This window comes from Capricornis sumatraensis, chromosome 14 (assembly GCF_032405125.1).
Source record: "Capricornis sumatraensis isolate serow.1 chromosome 14, serow.2, whole genome shotgun sequence".
Classification (NCBI taxonomy): Eukaryota; Metazoa; Chordata; class Mammalia; order Artiodactyla; family Bovidae; genus Capricornis; species Capricornis sumatraensis.
This window is the reverse complement of record NC_091082.1, coordinates 82877633-82903383: the sequence shown is the minus strand read 5'-3', so window position 1 is coordinate 82903383 and position 25751 is coordinate 82877633. Positions and strand designations below refer to the sequence as shown.

Genomic DNA, 25751 nt, shown 5'->3' with positions numbered 1-25751 from the left:
ATAAGAAAGAAAACAAGGCACCGTATGCCTATACATTTGACAGCTTAAACCTTACAAAGAGTAGTGTAAACCCTGTGTCCTCACTGGGGGATTCTACCAAACATTTAAGGAATAGATGATAGCAGTTCTACACAAAGCCTTAAGAAAATACAAGAAGAGGGAATCCTCAGCTCGTTTCATGAGGACAGCATTGCTCTGACGCCGAAAGCAGATGGTGTACAAGATAGCGATTAGACATTTACAAGATCAAAGCAAGTTGATCACCATGATGTCTTGTTCCCACCTGTCGCTATTTAGAGTGAGTACAGAATTATTGACTGCATTGTCTCTTGTGTATATTGTAACCTCATGGCTTATCTGTCTGATAACTGAAGTCTGTGCCTTTTAACCCACTTCTTTTATTTTGTGCATCCTCCCAACCACCTCCTCTCCGTCTATCACTTGTTCTCTGTGTCCATGGATCTATTTCTGTTTTGTTTTGTTAATCCATTTGTTCTATTTTGTAGATCCCATATATAGATGAGATCATAGGGTATTTGTCTTTCTCTGACTGACATTTTACTTTGCATAATACCCTCTAGGTCCATCAATGCTGTCATGAATGGGAAGATTCCATTCTTTTTATGACTGGGTAATATTCCATTGCATGCATACCGCATCTTTTTCACCCGTTCCTACCCTTAGGTGGCTTCCATATCTTATCGTTCAGTCACTAAGTCACGTCCGACTCTTTGCAACACCATGAACTCCAGCACACCAGGATTTCCTCTCCTTCACTATCTCCCAGAGCTTGCTCAAACTCATGTCCGTTGAGTCGATGATGCCATCCAACCATCTCATCCTCTGTCGTCCCCTTCTCCTCCTCCCTTCAGTCTTTCCCAGCATCAGGGTCTTTTTCAGTGAGTTGGCGCTTCGCATCAGGTGGCCAAAGTATTGGAACTTCAGCTTCAGTGTCAGTCCTTCCAATGAATATTCAGAGTTGATTTCCTTTAGGATTGATTGGTTGGATCTCCTTGCATTCCAAGGGACTCTCAAGAGTCTTCTCCAGCATCACAGTTCAAAAGCATCAATTTTTTGGCACTCAGCCTTCTTTATGGTCCAACTCTCACATCCATACATGACTACTGGGAAAATCATAGCTTTGACTAGAAGGACCTTTGTTGGCAAGGTGATGTATCTGCTTTTTAATACACTGTCTAGGTTTGCCATAACTTTTCTTCTAAGGAGCAAGCGTCTTAATTTCATAGCTGCAACCACCATCCACTGTAATTTTGGAGCCCAGGGGAAATAAAATCTGTCACTGTTTCTGTTTTTTGCCATGAAGTGATGGGACCAGATGCCATGATCTTCTTGTTTTGAATGTTGAGTTTTAAGCCAGCTTTCTCACTCTCCTCTTTCACCTTTATCAAGAGGCTCTTTAGTTCCTCTTAGCTTTCTGCCGTTAGGTGGTGTCATCTGCATATCTGAGGTTATTGATATTTCTCCTGGCAATCTTGATTCCATATTGAGCTTCATCCAGCCCAGTATTTCACATGATGTAGTTTGTATATAAGTTAAATGATCAGGGTAACAATATACAGCCTTGACATTCTCCATTCCCAATTTTGAACCAGTCCATTGTTCCTTATCCGGTTCTGTTGCTTCTTGACCTCCATACAGGTTTCTCAGGAGACAGGTAAGGTGATCTGGTATTCCCATCTCCTTAAGAATTTTCCACAGTTTGTTGTGATCTACACAGTCAAAGGCTCTAGAGTAGTCAATGAAGCAGAAGTAGCTGTTTTCCTGTAATTCTCTTGCTTTTTCTACATGATCCAATGGATGTTGGCAATTTGATCTCTGGTTCCTCTTCCTTTTCTAAATCCAGCTTGTACCTCTAGAAGTTCTTGGTTCATATATTGTTTAAGTCTAACTAGGAGGATTTTGGAATGAAAACTGACCTTTTCCAGTCCTGTGGCCACTGCTGAGTTTTCCAAATTTGCTGGCATATTTGAGTGCAGCACTTTCACAGCATCATCTTTCAGGAGTTGAAACAGCTCAACTGGAATTCCATCACCTCCACTAGCTTTGTTCGTAGTAATGCTTTCTAAGGCCCACTTGACTTCACATTCCAGGATGTCTGACTCTAGGTGAGTGATCTCACCATAGTGATTATCCGGGTTGTGAAGATCTTTTTTGTACAGTTCTTCAGTTGTATTCTTGCCACCTCTTCTTAATATCTTCTGCTTCTGTTAGGTCCAGACCATTTCTGTCCTTTATCAAGCCCATCTTTGCATGAAATGTTCCCTTGGTATCTCTAATTTTCTTGAAGAGATCTCTAGTCTTTCCCATTCTGTTGTTTTCCTCTATTTCTTTGCATTGATGGCTGAAGAAGGCTTTCTTATCTCTTCTTGCTATTCTTTGGAACTCTGCTTTCAGACGCTTATATCTTTCCTTTTCTCCTTTGCTTTTCGCCTCTCTTCTATTCACAGCTATTTGTAAGGCCTCCCCAGACAGCCATTTTGCTTTCTTGCATTTCTTTTCCATGGGGATGGTCTTGATCCCTGTCTCCTGTACAGTGTCATGAACCTCATTCCATAGTTCATCAGGTACTCTATCTATCAGATCTAGTCCCTTAAATCTATTTCTCACTTCCACTGTATAATCATAAGGGATTTGATTTAGGTCATACCTGAATGGTCTAGCAGTTTTCCCTACTTTATTCAATTTGAGTCTGAATTTGATAATAAGGAGTTCATGATCTGAGTCACAGTCAGCTGCTGGTCTTGTTTTTGTTGACTGTATAGAGCTTCTCCATCTTTGGCTGCAAAGAATATAATCAATCTGTTTTCGTTGTTGACCATCTGGTGATGTCCATGTGTAGAGTCTTCTCTTGTGTTGTTGGAAGAGGGTGTTTGCTATGACCAGGGCATTTTCCTGCCAAAACTCTATTAGTCTTTGCCCTGCTTCATTCCGCATTCCAAGGCCAAATTTGCCTGTTACTCCAGGTGTTTCCTGACTTTTGACTTTTGCATTCCAGTCCCCTATAATGAAAAGGACATCTTTTTTGGGTGTTAGTTCTAAAAGGTCTTGTAGGTCTTCATAAAACCATTCAACTTCAGTTTCTTCAGCGTTACTGGTTGGGGCATAGACTTGGATAACTGTGATATTGAATGGTTTGCCTTGGAGACGAACAGAGATAATTCTGTCATTTTTGAGATTGCATCCAAGTACTGCATTTCGGACTCTTTTTTTGACCATGATGGCTACTCCATTTCTTCTGAGGGATTCCTGCCCGCAATAGTAGATATAATGGTCATCTGAGTTAAATTCACCCATTCCAGTCCATTTTAGTTCGCTGATTCCTAGAATGTCGATCTTCACTCTTGCCATCTCCTGTTTGACCACTTCCAATTTGCCTTGATTCATGGACCTGACATTCCAGGTTCCTATGCAATGTTGCTCTTTACAGCATCGGACCTTGCTTCTGTCACTAGTCACATCCACAGCTGGGTATTGTTTTTGCTTTGGCTCCATCCCTTCATTCTTTCTGGAGTTATTTCTCCACTGATCTCCAGTAGCATATTGGGCACCTAATGACCTGGGGAGTTTCTCTTTTGGTATCCTATCATTTTGCTTTTTCATACTGTTCATGGGGTTCTCAAGGCAAGAATACTGAAGTGGCTTGCCATTCTCTTCTCCAGTGGACCACATTCTGTCAGAGATGGGAATACCAGACCGCCTGACCTGACTCTTGAAAACCCTGTATGCAGGTCAGGAGGCAACAGTTAGAACTGGACATGGAACAGTAGACTGGTTCCAAATAGGAAAAGGTGTACATCAAGGCTGTATAAATAAGCAGTTCACCCTGCTTATTTAACTTATATGCAGAGTACATCATGAGAAACGCTGGGCTGGAAGAAGCACAAGCTGGAATCAAGATTGCCAGGAGAAATATCAATAACCTCAGATATGCAGATGACACCATCCTTATGGCAGAAAGTGAAGAGGAACTAAACATCCTCTTGATGAAACTGAAAGAGGAGAGTGAAAAAGTTGGCTTCAAGCTTCACATTCAGAAAACGAAGATCATGGCATCTGATCCCATCACTTCATGGCAAATAGATGGGAAAACAGTGTCAGACTTTATTTTGGGGGGCTCCAAAATCACTGCAGATGGTGACTGCAGCCATGAAATTAAAAGACGCTTACTCCTTGGAAGGAAAGTTATGACCAACCTAGATAGCATGTTGAAAAGCAGAGACATTACTTTGCCAACAAAGGTCTGTCTAGTCAAGGCTATGGTGTTTCCAGTGGTCATATATGGATGTGAGAGTTGGATTATGAAGAAAGCTGAGTGCCAAAGAACTGATGCTTTGAACTGTGGTGTTGGAGAAGACTCTTGAGAGTCCCTTGGACTGCATGGAGATCCAACCAGTCCATTCTGAAGGAGATCAGCCCTGGGTGTTCTTTGGAAGGAATGATGCTAAAGCTGAAACTCCAACACTTTGGCCACCTCATGCGAAGAGTTGCCTCATTGGAAAATACTCTGATGCCGGGAGGGATTGGGGGCAGGAGGAGAAGGGGACGACAGAAGATGAGATGGCTGGATGGCATCACTGACTCGATGGATGTGAGTTTGAGTGAACTCTGGGAGTTGGTGATGGACAGGGAGGCCTGGCGTGCTGCAATTCATGGGGTCGCAAAGAGTCAAACACGACTGAGCAACTGAACTGAACTGAGGAGGATTTTGAGCATTACCTTGCTAGCTATTATAAAAAAAAATGCTGTAATGGAAAAAGTACTGCACAAATCTTTTTAATTAATGTTTTATTTTCTTTGGATTAATACCCAGAAGTAAAATTGCTAGATCATATGGTAGTTCTATTTTCCTCTAGGCTATGGCTCGCTGTATTCATTTCTTTACACTGTCTTTCAAAGTAGAAATTAACTATTCTGTAAATGTTTATTGCAATTCACCTGTGAATGCACATAATCCTTATTTTGTTTTCTGGGAGTTATTTGATCACTGATTCAATTTCATTACTAGCAATCATTATATTCACATTTTCTATTTCTTCTGGACTCAGTATTGGGAGAGTGAATGTTTCTGAGAATTTGTCCATTTATTCTAGGTTTTCCAACTTTGGATGTATAGTTGTTCATAGTATTCTCTATGACCCTTTGTATTTTTGTGGTATTGGTTGTAACCTCTGTTTTTTATTTCATTTACTTGGATCCTTTGTTTTGTTTCTTGATGAGTGTGGCTATATGTTTGCCAATTTTATCTTTTCAAAGAACCATCTCTTATCGTCACTGTTTTTTAGCTCAATTTCAGTTATTTCCACTCTGTTCTTTATTATTCTCTTCCTTATACACATTTTGTGGGGAGGGTTGTTCTTTTATTGCTATGGGTGTAAGTTTAGATTATTTACTTGAGAACCCACTCCAGTACTCTTGCCTGGAGAATCCCCATGGATGGAGGAGCTTGGTGGGCTACAGTCCACGGGTCGCAAAGAGTCGGACACGACTGAGTGACTTCACTTTCACTTTTCTTGTTTCTGAGGTAAACCTGTGTGGCTATAATCTTCTCTTAGACTGCTTTTCCTGTGTTGCACAGATTTGAAACACACCATTTTCACTAATCTTAAAAATATTTTTATATTCTTTTTGATCTCTTTAGTGAATGATTGACTGTTTAGTAACATGTTTTTTGGTTTCCATGTGGCATTTTTTTTTCCAGTTTTCTTCTGTGGTTAATTTGTGATTAGAAAAGATATTTGATCATATATTCAAATGTAAGACCTGAACTCTAAGACTTTATGGGAAGAGATAGAAAATATTTATAAGTAACCAAAGATTTCTTTGAAAACCTTAGAAGCATTATCCTTTAAAGAAAAATAAATAAACCAGACTTCTTAAAATCTCAGAACTGCTGCTCTCAAACACATTGGAGAAAGAAAAAATAGCCATAGACTGTGATAAAATGTTTGCCAAGGACATTGCTGAATGGACTTCAAACTATGATAAATAAAGAACTCTTAAAACACAATATGAAAAAAGCAACCCAATTTACAAAAAAAGGGGGAACTTATTTGAATAGAATTTTTTCACCAAAGAAGAAATGTGAATGCCAATGAAGTATATGAAATGTTGCTCAATATCGTTAGTAATAACAGAAACTTAATTTAACATCATGATGAAAAACCACTAAAAACCTATTAGAATGCCTGAAATTAAAAAGAGTAACTAACAATTCCATGTTTTGGTAAGGATATGATGTATTTGAAACTCCAATACATTACTGTTAAGAATGCAAAGTGGTATGACCATTTTGGAACACAATTTAGCATTTATACAGTTAAGCATCCACTTAAGGGTTCAATCCCTGGGTCAGGAAGATCCGCTGGAGGAGGGCATGGCAACTCATTCCAGTAGCCTTGCCTGGAGGATCCGTAGACAGAGGTGCCTGGTGGGCTACGTTTCATAGGGTTGAAAGAGTGGGACGTGACTGAGAGACTAACACTTCAAGGTACAATTCAGCGATCCAAGTCAGGTGAAAACAGGTACAGATGGAAACCTTCATGAGAATGTTCATAGCATCCTTATTCATAATCATCCCGCACTGGAAACAAGCGAGAATTTCCTGTCAACTGGAACCTGCCGGGTTACAGTCTGTAGGGCCTCAGAGAGTTGGACAAGGCTGAGTGACTATCACTTTCACTTTTTCACTTGCATCTATTGCAGATTTAATCTCATAAAACATTCTCTGGAAGTCACTGCCCAGTCCAGCGCTTTTTGGTTTTGCTTTGTTTCCAAGTTCTGCAAAACCTATTAGTAGATCCTGAAGTCAAACTTGAGTGTCATAATCTGTAATTTGCTTCCGGAGAAGCAGAAAGTGAAGTGAAGTTGCTCAGTCGTGTCTGACTCTTTGTGACCCTGTGGGCTGTAGCCTACCAGGCTTCTCTGTCCGTGGAATTCTCCACGCGAGAGTACTGGAGTGGGTTGCCATTTCCTTCTCTGGGGGATCTTCCCAACCCAGGGATCAAACCCAGGTCTCCCGCATTGCGGGCAGACGCTTTAACCTCTGCGCCACCAGGGAAGTCTGGAGAAGCAGAGTAGAATGGGAAATAGCAGAGCACACTGGTGTGAGGGCTAAGTATTAACTTGAAACCTGATCTTGGGTCTGCATGCTTGGATACTGCTTTACAACTTAAAAATTATTTCTTGATCTCTTGATTGTAGTCCAAAATGTTTGGAAAACACTGTGCTAATTACACTGGCCTTTGTATTTCTTGAACATCCCAGTTCCTGTGTGTTTTTGCCATATGAAAACTTTTATTTTTCATATTTTTTTCATGACTGGCTTCTTTTAAACTTTTAAATTTGAGCCCAACTATTACCTTCTCCAAAAGTCTTTACTATCTTTCTAAAAGAACAAGGTATGTAATTAGCCTCAGCATGAGCTGAAAAAAATCGTAGAGCTGAAGAATAGCAAAAGTCACTTTTGAACTTACCCTGAATTTGTATCTGATAGTCAGACCTTTTCAAAACTTGCCAGCACTGGGGGGAAAAAAAAAATGTAGAAAAGTCAATAAACTATAATGATGGTCTGTTCCTACTAGAAAAACATTATTAGATTCCTCTAAATCTGTTTCCCTGAAGTCAAATGCACAAAAAGTCTTTTTTTTTTTTTTCCAATTAACATCCTGCCTTTCATGCTTTGCTTCTTTCTTCCCACTGGTAATTATTACTTTGCACTAGATTTTTGCTCCTATGTGAAGCGTATTTCCATTAATTTTGGAATTTCTCCCCTTTTCAGTGGTCAAATGTGACTATCCAGTTGTTGAACATGGAATGATATTATCAGGATTTAGAAGAAAATTTTACTACAAAGCGCAAGTTGTATTTCAATGTAACCAGGGTTTTTCCCTTCATGGCAGCAACACAATTGTCTGTAATGCAAACAGTACTTGGGAGCCCGCGATACCAACATGTACTAAAGGTATGAAGGTGTTTTTCTCCTTATTGTGGTTTTTTTTTTTTACAATAAATTTCAATGATACAGAATAACAGAAAAGAAACAATTTTGGTACTGATATCTCTCTTATAGCCATTTCCATGTTACATGCATAACAACTAATTCACAAAGAAAGCTGCTGTTTTGATTTTTCTGTACTTTTATAGGCTCTTAAAATGTGATGTGATGTACATCACAGCTGCATAAATTTCTCTTGTTCAGCATCTTTACATGTAAGGTGGATAGGAAACATTTTTCAGTGTAAATTAAAGCAATTACATTTTTATATAAATAAGTATGCAAATGAAAAGAAAGTGATAAATTCCAAGTAATTCAGTGAGTTTGTATTTTTGTTTTCCAGTGCCAGTTGCTGCTACTACTAAGCCTTCAACTACCCGTGTTTCAGGTTTCATAAAGCCCTGATCATATCTGTCAATATCCTTTTAATTCTTTGTGAATTTTCAAAATCCTTTAAATGTCTGGTGACTTACACTCACTGTAATTTTTGGTCATAGAAGGTGGGAGAATGCATTTACAGCCATTTTTGTACTTAGTCTAAAATTATTTACTAAACCAGATCTGTAAACTTAGGTAATGTGTATAAACTTGTTTACGTACACGGGTAACAGTTGAATGCCTCCCTCACTGTGTGATAGTAAAGTTACAATGGGATGCATCTAAAGCATTTGGCACAGGGCCTAGTGTCTAGAAAGCACTTAAAGGGAGCTCTGCTAACGCCCAGTTTCACTGTAATTAGTATTAGTATAGAGGAAAATCCACAGCTACTGGTTTTTAACACGTATGTTTTCTGTATCATCAACATCGATAATTTATTCACTTTAAAAGTGACCTGTTGACACCTGTACAGGGTATCATCTGGGTCCAGGAATGTGTTTCATTTTCCTGCCAATAGGGAATTCGGTTCTTTTTAAATAGTGTAATTTTAACTGAGAAATTTCTGCTGTCTTCGGAACAAGACTGGTGTTTCTTCTCCTCACCCCCAACACCTGCCAACCCATGCAATTATTATTTTTCTCTTTACTTGGCTTTTGTGTGTGTGTGTGTGTGGCAGCAGAAAATAAGTTTTATAACAACCGAAGGGCAGGAAAAGTCCCTACTTATTGAAATGAAATAGAGACTTTCTGGCAGCAACTACTGATTAGCTACTCTTCCTAAGACTTGAACGACTATTTTGATATTTCCTGACTTCAGGGCCACTGTCTCTTCTCTTTGGTTGCAGCAGAAGCAAGAGACAAGGGAAAGAGTGGGAAGACGGGATTTTTATGGTTTACCTTCCACATAATACAAAGCTATAGTGAACATTCTTACGTGTACAATTTTATGTACTTATATAATTGTATATTTAGGTTAACTTCCCAGAAGTAGAATAACAGAGTTTGGAAAATAAATCTATTTTTCATTTTGAGAAATAATCTTTTAAAACGTGAAAAACCAAAATCGATTCTATATTTTGTACTGATGAGACTGATGAATTGAATTTATTTTTCCAGGTCCTCGTCCAAGTACAACTGCAGTGCCAAGTTCGACAGGTCTAGTACCTCTTTATCCTATCTACACAGTTAGGACTTCATAAGGCAATGGGTGAAAAATGATATCCTGTGCTAATTTTGCATTTTTAATTATCAATGAAGCTGAATTTTTTAATCTACTTTCACTGATTTTTGGACCTCTGTTCATTTTTTCTGTGTGGTTTCAGAAGTATTTTCTTGTTAACTTATCAGAACTCATTATAAGTTAAAGTCCTTTTAACATGAAGTGGAATTTTCTTTTAGGTTTTTTTTGTCTTATTTTACTAGTCACTTGTATAAAATTGTAAGATTTTATACTATTGAATATAGATTGCTTTTTATAACTTTTAATTACATAAATAGTACATTTGTAAGATTTGCCCTTATTTATTGAAATGAAATGGAGGTTTTCTGGCAGGGACAGGAACTGATCAGCTACTCTTCCTTCCTAAGACTTGAGAGACTATTTTGATATGGTGGAAGGAATTGTCTTCCTGACTTCAGAGCTGCTATCTCTGTCTTCTTTTCTTTGGTTGCAGCAGAAGCAAGAACAGGAGAAAGAGTGGGAAGACAAGATTTTTATAATTTATTATTTGTTACCTTCTACATAATACAGAGCTATATGGTGAACATTCTTATGCATACAATTTTATGTACTTATATAAATGTATATTTAGATTAACTTCCCAGAAGCAGAATAACAGAGTTTGGAAAATAAATTTATTTTTCATTTTGAGAAATAATTTTTTAAAAACTGAAAAACCAAAATCAATTCTATAATTTTGTACTGACGAGACTGATGAATTAAATTTATTTTTCCAGGTCCTCATCCAAATACAACTACAGTGCCAACTTCGACAGGTTGAGTACCTCTTTATCCAGTCTACATGCTGCTGCTAGGCTGCTGCTAGGTCGCTTCAGTCGTGTCCGACCCTGTGCAACCCCAGGGACGGCAGCCCACCAGGCTCCCCCGTCCCTGGGATTCTCCAGGCAAGAACACTGGAGTGGGTTGCCATTTCCTTCTCCAATGCAGGAAAGTGAAAAGTGAAAGTGAAGTCGCTCAGTCATGTCCGACTCTTAGCGACCCCATGGACTGCAGCCCACCAGGCTCCTCCGTCCATGGGATTTTCCAGGCGAGAGTACTGGAGTGGGGTGCCATTGCCTATCTACACAGTTAGAACTTAATAAGGTGTTGGGTGAAAAATCATATCCTATGCTGCCGGGGTCCAGCCCCAGTGGATCCAGGGTGATTCGAAGGTGGGGGGACGGAGTCGGCGTCTTTGGAAAAATACATATTTAATCACAGATAAAGAGAGATTAGAAATGGATAGTGTAGTAGGAAGATCAGCGGAGAAAAAGAGGCTGAATAACTTGGATTATGTGGAATAGCATCCATGCTCCAGTTGGGAATTCAGCCAGAAAAACGGGAGCAAGAAAGAAGCGACATGGGGGAATCAGTCTTTCCAGAAACTGATCCGATTTCTTTATTTTTGGGTTTGCTTATATACCTTTTGTTACACATAGGGATGAATACAGAGTCACGCGGGGGTCAGCAGTCCTGACCTTTATCAAAATCAGGTGCTTCACATAAATGTATAAAAAAAAGGTGTTAGGGATATTACATCATCTTCTGGCCATGAGTGAGACCTGCTGACATTTTATGATCCTTTCTTTCTGATAACCAAAAAACTTATTTCTTCCAAGGGTGTTTTTTCTTAAACCAGGCACCACCTTCCAAATAAAGTTACATTCCTATGGGGTGAGGGTGTAGTGAGTTACAATCAAGAAAGGAATTTATTTAACCCAAGGTTAACATGATTAATCTTAAAGGTTAATACTTATTTCTCCTATATGCTTAAAGGTTAATACTTATTTCTTCCTATATGCTAGTTATATTCATTATAAGTGTAGGGAACATGGAGATTTAGCAGCAAACATCAGCCCAACAAATGAAAATCCTTTCACCAATGCTCCTCTTAAGATCTGTTTAGTCTTAAGATATGATAAAGTTACATTCTTACATAGCAAGGACACAGTGATTTATAACAAAGTACAGTGATCTATTACAAAAGAGAAAATCCATTAACTCAAAAAGTCTAGTATTGCTAACATCAAAAACTACTGTATTTCCTTTTCTATATTCCAAATACATTAATTAATATATTCCCAGGTGCCTAAGGATATAGAGGCCTGGCAGCAATCATTGACTCAACAAGAAGAAAAAGCCCTATGCTAATTAAGACTCTCCAAATACTCCAAAACTCTCTGTGCTGTTTATGGTTGAGAGGTAGTAAACAATCATGTGGCAGGAGTATGGATAATCCTGTCACACAAGCTAGTCTGTCAGCAGAGAGGTTTGACCTGAGACATCCTTGTCCCACCCAGAGCAGGGAATTAGCAGCAATTATTGACACAACAAATGAAAGAACCCTTCACCAATATAATTCCTAACCAACCCATTATACTAATAATTTCTAACTCCACAAGAGAATTTGCCTTTAGTAAGTCTAAAACATCTCGTGCCTCTCAGATTGGGAGGCTATAAACAATCACATGTGGCCGGACGAACCTATACAGGTGGGCTAGATAGCCTTCAAAGGAATCCATAGGCTGAAACACTCTTGTCACGCCCAAGAATTTTTTATTGCCTTGGAGCTGCACGTTTACTCCTTCTCCGAGAGAAACGGTTATGGGGGAGAGCCCCCCGTAAAGTCAGAGGTGTAGGTGAGAGCATAAAACAGACTCTGGTTTTGGGGTTAGATGCTCGGGAACAGGGGGTTTCCTGAGGCTTGATCACGCCTTTGCGTATGCCAAGCCTCCTTCCTCATGACCTTTGCCATGGGCGGAATTCCTCACGCTGGCCCCCGGTACTATGCTAACTTTGCTTTTTAAATTATCAATGAAGCTGAATTTTTTATCTACTTTCACTTATTTTTGCACCTCTGTGCATTTAACTATGTGGTTTCAGAAGTAATTATCTTGTTGACTTATCAGAATTCATTATACACATTAAAAGCCTTTTAACATGAAGTGGAATTTTCTTCTAGTTTTTTTCTTTGCCTTATTTTTACTAGTCAGTTGTATAAAATTTTAAGATTTTATACTACTGAATATAGATTGCTTTTTACAACTTTTAATTACATAAGTAGTATACTAACATACATTTGTAAGACTTGCCCTTATTTATTGAAATGAAATGGAGGTTTTCTGGCAGGGACAGGACCTGAGCAGTTACTCTTGCCTAAAACTTGAGAGACTTTGATGTGGTGGAAGGAATTACCTTCCTGATTCCAGGGCTGCTCTCTTTGGCTTCTCTTAGGTTTCAGCAGAAGCAAGAGACAAGGAGAACAGTGGGAACAGCTTTAGCCTGGGCAGACCTCACTCAGGGTCCTAGTGTGGCTTGGCTCACAAGTAACATCATTGCTATAGGTTCCAGTTTCCCATTGTTTAATGACTCAAACAAATGTCGCTTACTGCCTTCTTGTTTGTTTTTTTCCTTCTGCCCTAACATTTTGAGGAAGTGAGGGGCATTATTCATGTTAACATGGTAATTGGAACATCTTTTTATAATTCCTATAAACCTGGTACCCTCACTGAGTTTAGTCATTGAGTACCTTGGTGAGTGCTGTGAAGTTTTGTGGGGAAAGAGGTTTTTTTTTTTTTGGTGGATGATATATAAAGATTGCATATATTTACTCATTGACCCACCAGTGTTTAATCACCTGTTCCTAATGGGAATATGCACTGTGGTAACTATATTTATATGCTCTTTTGAAAGAGTTGACTGTAAGCATTTCATAAAGCGTTTATAAAACACTGATCCAGTTTAGTGTTTAAAAGAACACAGAATTGTGAGGACAAGTTTATAAAGAAAGTAAATTACAGGGACCTTTTTTAAAATATAAAAATCAAAATTCCTCATGAGAGGACATGAGTTAGAGTTTTTATCATCAGAACATGAGTTTTTATCATCAGTTAGAAAAAGACTATGAGAAGGACCATTAGTGAAATATAATGGTATAAAGTAGATGTGATTACGTGTGTGTGCTCAGTTGCATCTGACTGTGACCCCGTTAACTGTACCCTGCCAGGCTCCTCTGTCCATGGAATTTTCCAGGCAAGAACACTGAAGTGGATTGCCATTTCCTTCTCGAGGGCATCTTCCAGACCCAGGGACACCCCCATCTCTTTCATCTCTTGCGTTAGCAGATGGATTCTTTACCACAGTGCCACCTGGGAATTTTATGCCCTTCCAGGGAGATGTGATTATGTGATTATGAAAAAATGTGGGCAAAACACGAAGTGAAATAGAAAGGACACAAAATATGTAGTATGACACTCTGTGGATGGTATTTTTACAACATTGTATATTTATTCTGAATACATGACCTTTATGATTTATGATTTGTTAATTTCTAAGATTTCCATTATGCAATACAAAGCTATAGAGAACATTTTTATGTATACATTCTTATGTACTTATGTTAATAATATACATTTAGGTTAACTTTCCAGAAGTAGAATAGCATAGTTTGGAAAGGATGCATATTTTTCATTCTGAGAAGTAATTCATTTTGTGAAATAATCTTAAAGAATGAAACATCAGAATTAAATCTATAATTTTGTACTGATGAAATGGGTGAATTGAATCAAATCAATTTTTCCAGGTCTTCGTCCAACTACAGCTGCAGCATCAAGTCGTGCAGGTTCGGTACCTCTTTATCTTACTAACACTGGTTAGAATTTAATAAGGTGATGAGTGAAAATGATGTGATGTATTAATTTACATTTTTAAATTATCAATAAAGCTGAATTTTTTGTCTACTGTCATGTATTTTGGTACTTTGTTCATTTTTCTATGTGGTTTCTGAAATATTTTTTTGGTCAATTTATTATTTAAGCTCTTTTAACATGAAGTGGAATTTTCTTCTAGGTTTTTTCTTTGCCTTATTTTACTAGTCAGTTTTCTTTTAAGATTTTATTCTATTTCCTATAGATTCCTTTCTGAAACTTTTAATTATATAAGTAGATACTAATATGAAAAGTGAAATTTGAAAGTTAGTCACACAGTCCTGTCCGACTCTTTGCGACCCCGTGGACTGTAGCCCACCAGGCTCCTCCATCCATGGGATTCTCCAGACAAGAGTACTGGAGTGGGTTGCCATTTCCTTCTCCAGAGGATCTTCCCGACCCAGGGATCAAACCCTAGTCTCCTGCATTGCAGGCGATTCTTTACCATCTGAGCTAATCGCAAACGTTGCAAAAGCATACAGAGTAACATTAGTTCTTCCCCTCTTCCTCTGATCTATTATCTAAGCTAATATCTTTAGAGTTTAGGGTGTCTTTTTAATCTATTTCTACACATCAGCATTCTTATTTTTATATATATTTTAGCATTTTTTCCTTTTTTATCCAAAAAACGTCATTATGCTATTCATGTTTCTGAAATTTGCACTTTTTCCACTTGAACTGGAGCTGTAGCTAGATTTATTCCCATCTTTTTAAATGATGATTTTAACATGTACCATATTTCACTCAACTATTATCTCAGTGGTAATTAGCACAGAATTTTTACATTAATAGGAAGTTGGATGCGTTGATGTTTTCCCTAATGACTATGAGTGTTGTGTCTCTCTTAAAAAATGTTTCAGATCTTCTCCATGCTAAATTATATAAATGTTTCCACAATGTGACTGTGTGGTTGTGTTAGATCATTGATTCATCTCACATTCTTTATGGTATGGGAAATGAGATTACGCCTCTCCTCATTCCACCGACCTTAATCCAATTATAGGGAATATGCTGTGCACAGGCCTGTACTATGAGTAACAGGGCCTCTTTGAAAACTAAAAATGACTTTCTCATCACTCCCAGATGAAGGGCTGGGAGCAGTAAAAAGTACATTGTGGAAAGACATCTTGAAAACAAGATGTTGAAGTACTGATGTGAGTGATGGAAAACCATTAGTGACTATTCCCGTAACCAGAGCCTTAAGGGAGTTGCTGAGAAAGGGCGTGTCTAGCTAAACAAAGTCATGAAAGGCCTGAAGGTTTGACATTGAGGACTGTGCTTTGTTTATCTTTATCTGGGATCTGAGATTGTAAAGAACAGATATCTCTAGAGCTTATCTGTAGAAAGAAGTAGAGGTCAACATTAAAAGGCATGCAAAGATTAGGATCTGGGCTTTTGCTTGTGAATGGCATCAGCCCCCTGATCCCCACTTTATTTCTGAGCCTTATTTTTCCTCATTCTTCTGTGGCACTGCTCCCTCAGGTCAGTTCGCTGTTGGGCTGGTCCCGACCCCAGTGAGAAGCAGCATCTTCTGTTGAGTAAGTCGTCTCCTTTCCAGCTTGTGAAAGTGCCAGTTTTTATCACACGTTAAATTCATGCGTGATCTGATCTTTCTGTTCCCTTGAATTCTGCCCATTCCTGCCCCAGCACCAAAGCAATGCTTTGATTACAGCACAATGATGCGTTTAATATCTGGCAGAACACTTCCTTTTCAGATGTTCAGGCTACTCTCTGTGTTAATTTTTCTAGACCAACTTCTATTTTATTTTACTGACATTTTAAACTAGTTTAATTGTACATTTCAGTGGCATTAAGTATATTCACATGTTTGTGCAGCCATTACTACCATCTATTTCCAAATGCTTTTCATCATCTCAAAATGAAACATTATGCCTATGAAACAGTTTCTCCATTCTCCCTCCTCCAGCCCTGCTAACCATTGCCTCTTCTCTGCATCTATGAATTTCACTGTTCTTGGTACCTCACAAGACATGGAATCACTTCTGGTTTATTTCACTTCGCCTAATGTTTTCAAGGTTCATCCACCTTGTAACATGTATCAGAACTTTATTACTTTTGTAACTTAATAATATTCCATTATATAAGCCACATTTCCTTAATTCATTCATTCGTTGAAAGACCCTTGGTTTGTTTCCACCTGTTGGATATTCTGAATAACGCTGCTCTGAACATTGGCATTCAAGTATCTGAGTCCCGATTTTTAATTTTGGTGGTTATGTACCTAGGAATAAATTACTGGGTTATATAGTAGGCCTGTGTTAAATTTTTTTTTTGAGAAACAGCCATAGAGCCTTCCATAGCAGCTGCACTATTTTATGTTCCCTCCAGTGATGCGTAAAAGTTCTGTCTTCTCCATCTTTTTGCCAGCACTTGTTGTTTCTTGTTTTTTGATACAATCCATACCAATATATGAGAAGTAGTATCTCCCTGTGGCTTTTCTTTGCATTTCTGCAATTATTAGGGATTGATTATCTCTCCATGTGCATGTTGTTGGTCTTTTCTACATCTTCTCTGGAGAAATGTCTGTTCAAGTCCTTCGCCCAATTTTGAATTGGGTCATTTTTCAGTTTTTAAAAGCTCATAATATATGTTGAAGGTTAATCCCTTCAGTTCAGTTCAGTTCAGTTCAGTTCATTCCCTCAGTCGTGTCCGACTCTTTGTGACCCCATGAATCGCAGCACGCCAGGCCTCCTTGTCCATCACCAACTCCCAGAGTTCACTCAGACTCGCGTCCATCGAGTCAGTGATGCCATCCAGCCATCTCATCCTCGGTCGTCCTCGTCTCCTCCTGCCCCCAGTTCCCACCACCCCCCCAGCATCAGAGTCTTTTCCAATGAGTTAATTCTGAAAGAGATGGGAATACCAGACCACCTGACCTGCCTCTTGAGAAATCTGTATGCAGGCCAGGAAGCAACAGTTAGAACTGGACACGGAACAACAGACTGGTTCCAAATAGGAAAAGGAGTATGTCAAGGCTGTATATTGTCACCCCGCTTATTTAACTTCTATGCAGAGTACATTATAAGAAACACTGGACTGGAAGAAACACAGGCTGGAATCAAGATTGCTGGGAGAAATATCAATAACCTCAGATATGCAGATGACACCACCCTTATGGCAGAAAGTGAAGAGGAACTAAAAAGCCTCTTGATGAAAGTAAAAGAGGAGAGTGAAAAAGTTGGCTTAAAGCTCAGCATTCAGAAAATGAAGATCATGGCATCTGGTCCCATCACTTCATGGCAAATAGATGGGGAAACAGTGGAAACAGTGTCAGACTTTATTTTGGGGGGCTCCAAAATCACTGCAGATGGTGACTGCAGCCACGGAATTGAAAGACGCTTACTTGTTGGAAGAAAGGTTATGAGCAACCTAGATAGCATATTCAAAACCAGAGACATTACTTTGCCAACTAAGGTCCGTCTAGTCAAGGCTATGGTTTTTCCAGTGGTCATGTATGGATGTGAGAGTTGGACTATAAAGAAGGCTGAGCACCAAAGAATTGATGCTTTTGAACTGTGGTGTTGGAGAAGACTCTTGAGAGTCCCTTGGACTGCAAGGAGATCCAACCAGTCCATTCTGAAGGCGATCAACCCTGGGATTTCTTTGGAAGGAATGATGCTAAAGCTGAAAGTCCAGTACTTTGGCTACCTCATGCAAAGAGTTGACTCATTGGAAAAGACTCTGATGCTGGGAGGGATTGGGGGCAGGAGGAGAAGGGGACGACCGAGGATGAGATGGCTGGATGGCATCACTGACTCGATGGACGCGAGTCTGAGTGAACTCTGGGAGTTGGTGATGGACAGGGAGGCCTGGCGTGCTGCGATTCATGGGGTCACAAAGAGTCGGACACGACTGAGTGACTGAACTGAACTGAACTGAATCCTTTATCAGATATGTAATGCAGTTCCCTCCCATTCTGTGGCCTGCTCGCTCTCTGATGACAGTGTCCCTTTGTAAACAGCTGTGTTTGGTTTTGAGGAAACCCAGGGTGTCTGTGCTTTTGGTGACACATCTGAGAAATCACTGCCAGACCCCACATCCTGAAGCTGTCCTCCGTGTTCTCCTTAAAGAGTTTCGTGATTTTAGCTCTTAAATTCATGGTTCATTTTTGTTCCTTTTTTCTTTCCCTCTCTTCACTTGTGCTCTGATGACTATATTTAGTGTTATGTTGGATTCCTTACTCTTTCTATGGGTGTATCTATGATAGAGTTTTGTTTTGTAATCCTCATGAGATTTACAAATATCCAACATATGGTTATTTTAGTTGCTAAACTCTTAATTTCGAACTAATTCTAACAACACTGCATTTTTACTCCATCCCATCACATTTAATGTTTGTCCCATCGTATTTTACATGTTTTCGTTTTGCTCATCTTTTAACTATTTATGGCAGATGTGGATGATTCTACTGTAGCAGGGCTAGTACTGGCTGACTCGGTAGAGCTGGGGAAACAGGCTGTGAGCCTCAGAGCAAGTGTCAGCCTTCTGGTCCATAGGCCTGTGGCCTGGAGGGTCCTGGTGGGCTGGCCATTTCCTGACGTAGCTGACTATAGTGTCAGGGTGTCCTGGAGCGGTTCTTGTCCTGCTGGTGAATGGGGTCTGACCTTGGGGAAGCTGGCAGAGGGGCTGTCAGTTCCTGGAGCTGGTATCAGGCTGCAGTTGGTGGGGCTGCTGCCTGTGGAGTTCCAGGACTCATGCTGGCCCCCTGGTGAGGAGAGCCAGGGCCAAGGGTCTGATTGCAGCATACTGGGGCAGGTCCTGGACCCGCTGGAGGGCAAGGATGGGTCCCGGAGGACGACGCAAGATGACACTTCCCTGCTTGTGGGTGGGGTTGTGTTCCCAGTCCAGTAACTGCTCACTCTGCGGTGTTGAGACCATTGTGCCCACCTTCCTGGGGGGAAGGGTCATATCACAATCTTGGTGCTAGTAAGATAGAGTGAGGATTTCAAAACGATGCTTGCCAGCACCGGAGTCTTCGTGGCACGAGCTCCTAACAGTGGCTACTCCCAGCCTCTGGTCCCCAGAGTGAGTCCTCGCTGTCCTCTGCCTCTCCAAGATCAGCGAGTAGATCTGAGCCAAGATCTTTTCAAGTTGCTGCTTTGGCCCTGGGTCTCAAGAGTGTATGACATTTTATTTGCACCCTTTGGAGTGGAGTCTCTATTTCCTAAAACTCCCTGGATCTCCCAAAAGTATGCCATGCTGGCCTTCAAAGCCAAATATTCTGGGGTAGAGGGTGCTTGTCTTCCTGGTGCAGGACCCCCAGCCTGGGGAATCCCATGTGAAACCCAGACCCCTCCTTCTGTGGGGAGAGCTTCTGCAATTATAATGATTGCCATAGTTTGTGGGTCAGCTCCCCAGAGCTACAGGTCTTGTTTATACCATGTCTCTGGTCCTCTTTCCTGGCTCACATTGGTCCCTTCTTTATATCTCTAGTTGTAAAGATCATTTATTCTACTTTTCAGGTCATTTTCATCCGTTTGTTGTTGTTCGGTCGCTAAGTCGTGCCTGGCTCTTTGCAGCCCCATGGACAGCAGGATGCCAGACTTTCCAGTCCTTCACCATCTCCTGGAGCTTGCTCAAATTCATGTGCATTGAGTTGGTGATGCTATCCAACTGTCTCATCCTCTGTTGCCCCCTTCTCCTCCTCCCCTCAGTCTTCCCAGCATTGGGGTCTTTCCCAGTGAGTCAGCTCTTCACATCAGGTGGCCAAAGGATTGGCCCTTCATCTTCAACATCAGTCCTTCCAGCAAATATTCAGGGTTTGCTTCCTTTAGGATTGACTTGCCTGCTCTCCTTGCAGTCTAAGGGACGCTCAAGAGTCTTACCACAATTCAAAAGCATCTACTCATAGGTGCTCAACCTTTGGGGGGCTTCTCTGTTGGCTCAGACTGTATAGAATCTGCCTGCTGGAGATTAACACCTTCAACTTTCACTTCACGACCTTCTTTGTGGTCAACTCTCACATCCATACATGACTACTGGCAAAGTTTTGACTACACAGACCTTTGTTGGCAAAATGATATCTCTGCTTTTTAATACACTGCCTAGGTTTTTCATACCTTTCCTTCCAGGGAGCAAGCATTTTTAATTTCATGGCTGCAATCACTATCCACACTGATTTTGGAGCCCAAGAAAATAAAATCTGCCACTGTTTCCCCATCTATTTGCCATGAAGAGATGAGACCAGATGCCATGATCTTCGTTTTTTGAATGTTGAGTTTTAAACCAGCTTTTCCACTCTCCTCTTTCACACTTATCAAGAAGCTCTTTAGTTCCTCTTCACTTTCTGCCATTAGAGTGGTATCATCTGCACATATGAGGGTGTTGATATTTCCCCCAGAAATCTTGATTACAGCTTGTGATTCATCCAGCCAGACATTTCTCATGAGGTACTCTGCACAGACATTAAATAAATAGTGTGACGAATCTGTCCTATTCTATTGGCTTCCTCTATTCCTTTGCACTGTTTACTTATGAAAACTTTCTTATCTCTCCTTGCTATTCTCTGGAACTCTGCATTCAGATGCAGAAATGGAAATCTTTCCATTTCTCCTTTGTCTTTTGCTTCTCTTCTTTTCTCAAATATTTGTAAAGCCTCCTCAGACAATGACTTTGCCTTCTTGCATTTCTTTTGCTTTGGGATGGTTTTGGTCACCACCTCCTGTGCAATGTTTGGAACCTCTTTCCATACCTCTTGAGAACTCTATATACCAGATCTAATCTCTTTAATCAAAAATGACAGGATGATCTTGGTTGCTTCCAAGGCAAACCATTCAACATCATGGCAATCAAAGTCTATGCCCCAATCACTAACACTGAAGAAGCTGAACAATTCTTTGAAGACCAACAAGACCTTTTAGAACCAACTCCAAAAAAACAAAACAAAACAAAACACGGATGTCCTTGATTGGATTGCAAAAGTAGGAAGCCAAAAGATACCTGGAGTAAAAGGCAAGTTTAGCCTTGGAGTACAAAATGAAGCAGGGCAAAGGCTAACAGAGTTTTGTCAAGAGGTCACACTGCTCATAGCAAACACCCTCTTCCAACAACACAAGAGGGGATTCTACACATGGACATCACCAGGTGGTCAGTACTGAAATCAGGCTTCCCTGGTGGCACAGCTGGTAAAGAATTCGCCTGCAATGTGGGAGACCTGGGTTTGATCCCTGCGTCATGAAGATCCCCTGAGAAGGGAATGGCAACACACTCCAGTGTTCTTGACTAGAGAATCCCAAGGACAGAGGAGCCTAGCGAGCTATAGTCCATGGGACTGCAAAGAGTCGGATACGACTGAGCAACTAACACACATCCAGTTTTCCAAGATTCATTTTTTTAAAGATTGCCCTTTCACCATTAAATTTTCTTAGTACCCTTGTGAAGTGTCTTTTGACAATAAAAGTGAAAGTTTACTTCTGGGCTTTCTGTTCTTTTTTTTTTAATTGAAATATAGCTGTTTTACAGTATTATTTTCAGGTGTACAACATAATGATTTTTTTGTTTTTAAAGATCATACTCCATTTAAGGTTATTACAAAATAATAGCTGTATTTCCCTGTGCTGCGCAGTATATCCTGTTGTGTCTGGGCTCTCTATCCTGTTGTATTGGTCCGTGTGTTTTTCCTCTATGATTATACCAGTTTGTTTTGATTATTGTAGTTTTTTAAGTAAATTCTGAAATCAGAAAAAAAAGAGTCTTTTCTACTTTGCATTTCCTTATTAAGAGATTTTCTTGTCTATTCTACTCCCTTGAGATTCCATATAAATTACAGGTTTAATTTGCCTCTTTATGAAAAGTGCATTTTCAGTATGGCCAAAGGGTTGCATTTAATCTGTATATTTGCTTTTTACGGTATTAACATCTTTAGAATATTGTCTTCCAATCCATGAATGCAGGATTTGCTTTCATATTTTTATGTCTTCTTCAATTCCTGGAAGCAATGCTTTGTAGTTCAGTGTGCAAGGCGTTCACCTCTTTGGTTACTTTTATTCCTCTTGTATTTTATCTTTCTTGATGCTACTTTATTGGATTTTTAAAATTTTCTTTTTGATTGTTGTAGCTCAGCTGGTAAAGAATCTGCCTGCAGTGTAGGAGACTTGGGTTTGATCCCTGGGTTGGGAAGATCCCCTGGAGAAGAGAAAAGCTACCCACTTCTGTATTGTGGCCTAGAGAATTCCTTGAGCTGTATAGTCCATGGGGTTGCAAAAAGTCAGACACGACTGAGCAACTTACACTTTCACTTTTAGATTGTTCATTGGTAGTGTATAGAACTGCAACGGATTTTTATTTGTTGATTTTATAGCTTCCAACTTTGTTGAATTAATTTTTCTAATTGGTGTGTATTTGTGCATTTGTATGTATGTATAATCTTTAGAGTTTTCCACTTAAAAGATTATTTAATGTGGAACAAGATCATCTTATTTCTTCTTCCCCAGTTTGGATGCTTTTTCTTGCCTAATTGCTGTGATTAGGCAAGAAAAAGAAATTAAAATTTCATTTTATGTTGATAGAAATGGCAAACGTGGGCATCCTGTATGGTGACTTAAGGGAAAAGAATCAATCTTTTACTACTGAGTATGGGTCTTCCCAGGTGGCTCACAGGTAAAGAATGCAGGAGACACAGGTTTGATCCCTGGGTGGGGAAGATCCCCTGGAGTAGGAAATGGCAACCCACTCCGGTATTCTTGCCTGGGAAATTCCATGAATAGAGGAGCCTGGTGGGCAACAGTCCGTGGGGTCTCAGAGTCAGACACGACTGAGTGAGCATGAAAGCACTGTTGAGCATGTTGTTACCTATGGGTTTTCATAAATGATCTCTATTAGGTTGAATTTCATTCTATTGCAGATAAACGTTTAAATTATATTTAAGCCATCTTATGTCTTTTAATTTTAAGTGAAACCACATTAAATTCATAGCTAATTTTGGCATTATACTAATGATAAATTTGCTTTCTGTACCACAAAATATCCTAGGAAATGTTAATGGATAGTAAGAAGAATGCTTTGACATTGAATATAAATTTATGATTTTATAACACTAGCTTTAAAGAGAAGCATTAATATAATTCATGCAGGGGAAAATGAAATTAAGAATTTAATTTAGAAACAAATCAAACCCCTTAAATTTATAGATATTTTGACCTTTATAATTTTCTTCTTCTACCTTTTTTTCTTATACCTATTTTTTCTTCTTTTTTCAGCACATGACTCTCCAGCTGTTGACTTAGAGCCTGAATATTTAGAGGACCTCGGTATTATTTTGGTTATAAATAACCTTGCATTGTGAAACCCTAGTGTTCTACATGAAACTATGTCAATGATCTGTAATTAGAGAAGAAACATTGTGTCACAGATTGGTGGTTATTGGCACATATTATTATTTTCATAGTGCTAATCCCATGACTAATGTAAGCAGCGTTATGTGTAGACATGCAGATAACGCAGTTTTCAAGAAGTGTCCCAATTTAGGATTTCCAATAGGATGATGTAACTTTCTTAAATGCTAAGGTCATGTGTACATTAAAATGTATCACTTGTCATTTGAGAGTTATTTTGTGATGGAGATTTGTAGATAGGTTTTTTTCTGTTGCTATGTTATATACACAAGCCTCGTGGACAAGTGAAATACTTTTTCTATAACAGGCAGGAGTTGCCCACTTTATCTTTTCTCACATAATTCACACAATATATGTTTAAGAGCGTGGTGAAGTATAGTGGTGACAGTTAAATGAAATATACATATTTCTTGATAAGAAAATGAAGAGAAATAGCTATTATTTTTCTTTAGGTTAGCCTAGTTTAGTCAGGTTAATCTTTTTATATAATGCACTTGAGGCTTGTTACGTTTTCCCCTCTGAAAACTGTGGCCAGATGGCCACCGTGCCAAATAAATTCAGGGCCATCTTCAGAGGCTACTCTTGCTGCTGTTCAGTCGCTCAGTCATGTCCGACTCTTTGCGACCCCATGGACTGCAGCGCGCCAGGCTTCCCTGTCCATCACCAGCTCCCGAAGTTCGCTCAAACTCATGTCCATTGAGTCAGTGATGCCATCCAAGTGTCTCATCCTCTGTCGTCCCCTTCTCTTCCTGCCTTCAACCTTTCCCAGCACCAGAGTCTTCCAATGAGTTGACTCTTTTCATCAGGTGGCCAAAGTATTGGAACTTCACCTTCAGCATCAGTCCTTCCAATGTATATTCAGTGTTGATTTCCTTTGGGATTGACTGGTTGGAACTCTCGTTGCTGTCTAAGGGACTCTCAAGAGTCTTCTCCAACACCACAGTTTGAAGGCATCAAACTTAGGCACTCAGCCTTTTTTATTGTCCAGCTCTTACATCCATGCATGACTACTGGAAAAACCATAACTTTGACTAGACAGACCTTTGTAGGCAAAGTAATGTCTCTGCTTTTTAATAAGCTGTCTACGTTTGTCACTGTTTTACTTCTAAAGAGCAAGTGTCTTTAACTTCATGGATGCAGTCACTGTCCACAGTGACTTTGGAGCCAAAGAAAAAAAAGTCTGTCACTGTTTCCGTTGTTTCCTCATCTATTTGCCGTGAAGAGATGGGAACAGATGCCATGATCTTCATCCTTTGAATACTGAGTTTTAAGCCATCTTTCTTCACTCTCCTCTTTCACCTTCATCAAAAGGCTCTTTAGTTCACCTTCACTTTCTGCCATAAGGATGGTGTCATCTGCCTATCTTAGGCTGTTGACATTTCTCCCCACAATCTTGATTCCAGCTTCTGCCTCAACCAGCCTGGCATTTCACATGATGTCCTCTGCATGTAAGTTAAATAAGCAGGGTGACAAGATACAGCCTTGACAGACTGCTTTCCCAATTTTGAGCCAGTCCATTGCTTCATGTCTGGTTCTAATTATTGCTTCTTGACCTGCATACAGGTTTTGCAGGAGGCAGGTAAGGTGGTCTGGTGTTCCCATCTCTTGAAGAATTTTCCGTGATTTGTTGTGATCCACACAGTCAAAGGCTTGAGAGTAGTCAATGAAGCAGAAGTAGACGTTTTTTCCTATGTTTTTTCTATGATCTAATGGATGTTGGCAATTTGATCTCTGGTTCCTCTGCCTTTCTCTAAATCCAGCTTGAACATCTGGAAGTTCTCAGTTCACATACTGTTGAAACCTGACTTGAAGGATTCTGAGCATTACTTTGCTAGCATGTGAAATGAGAACAATTGTGTGGTAGTTTGAACATTCTTTGGCATTGTCTTTCTTTGAGATTAGAATGAAAACTGACCTTTTCCAGTCCTGTGGCCTCTGCTGAGTTTTCCAAATTTGCTGGCATATTGAGTGCAGCACTTTCACAGCATCATCTTGTAGGATTTGAAACAGCTCGACTGGAATTCCATCACCTCCACTAGCTTTGTGCGTAGTGATGCTTCCTAAGGTCCGCTTGACTCCAGG

At 39.7% G+C, this 25751-nt stretch overlaps 1 protein-coding gene across 1 annotated transcript in view; it reads left to right on the top strand.

Moving 5' to 3' along the window:
• The window catches only part of LOC138090305 (membrane cofactor protein-like), a 41665-nt gene extending 22477 nt beyond the window's left edge, over nt 1-19188 (top strand). The window contains exons 7-8 of the mRNA XM_068985790.1: nt 7799-7981; nt 18731-19188. Coding sequence (XP_068841891.1) covers nt 7799-7981; nt 18731-19188 — 641 coding nt within the window. The remainder of the gene's footprint in view (nt 1-7798; nt 7982-18730) is intronic.
• The last annotated feature ends 6563 nt before the right edge of the window (nt 19189-25751 follow it).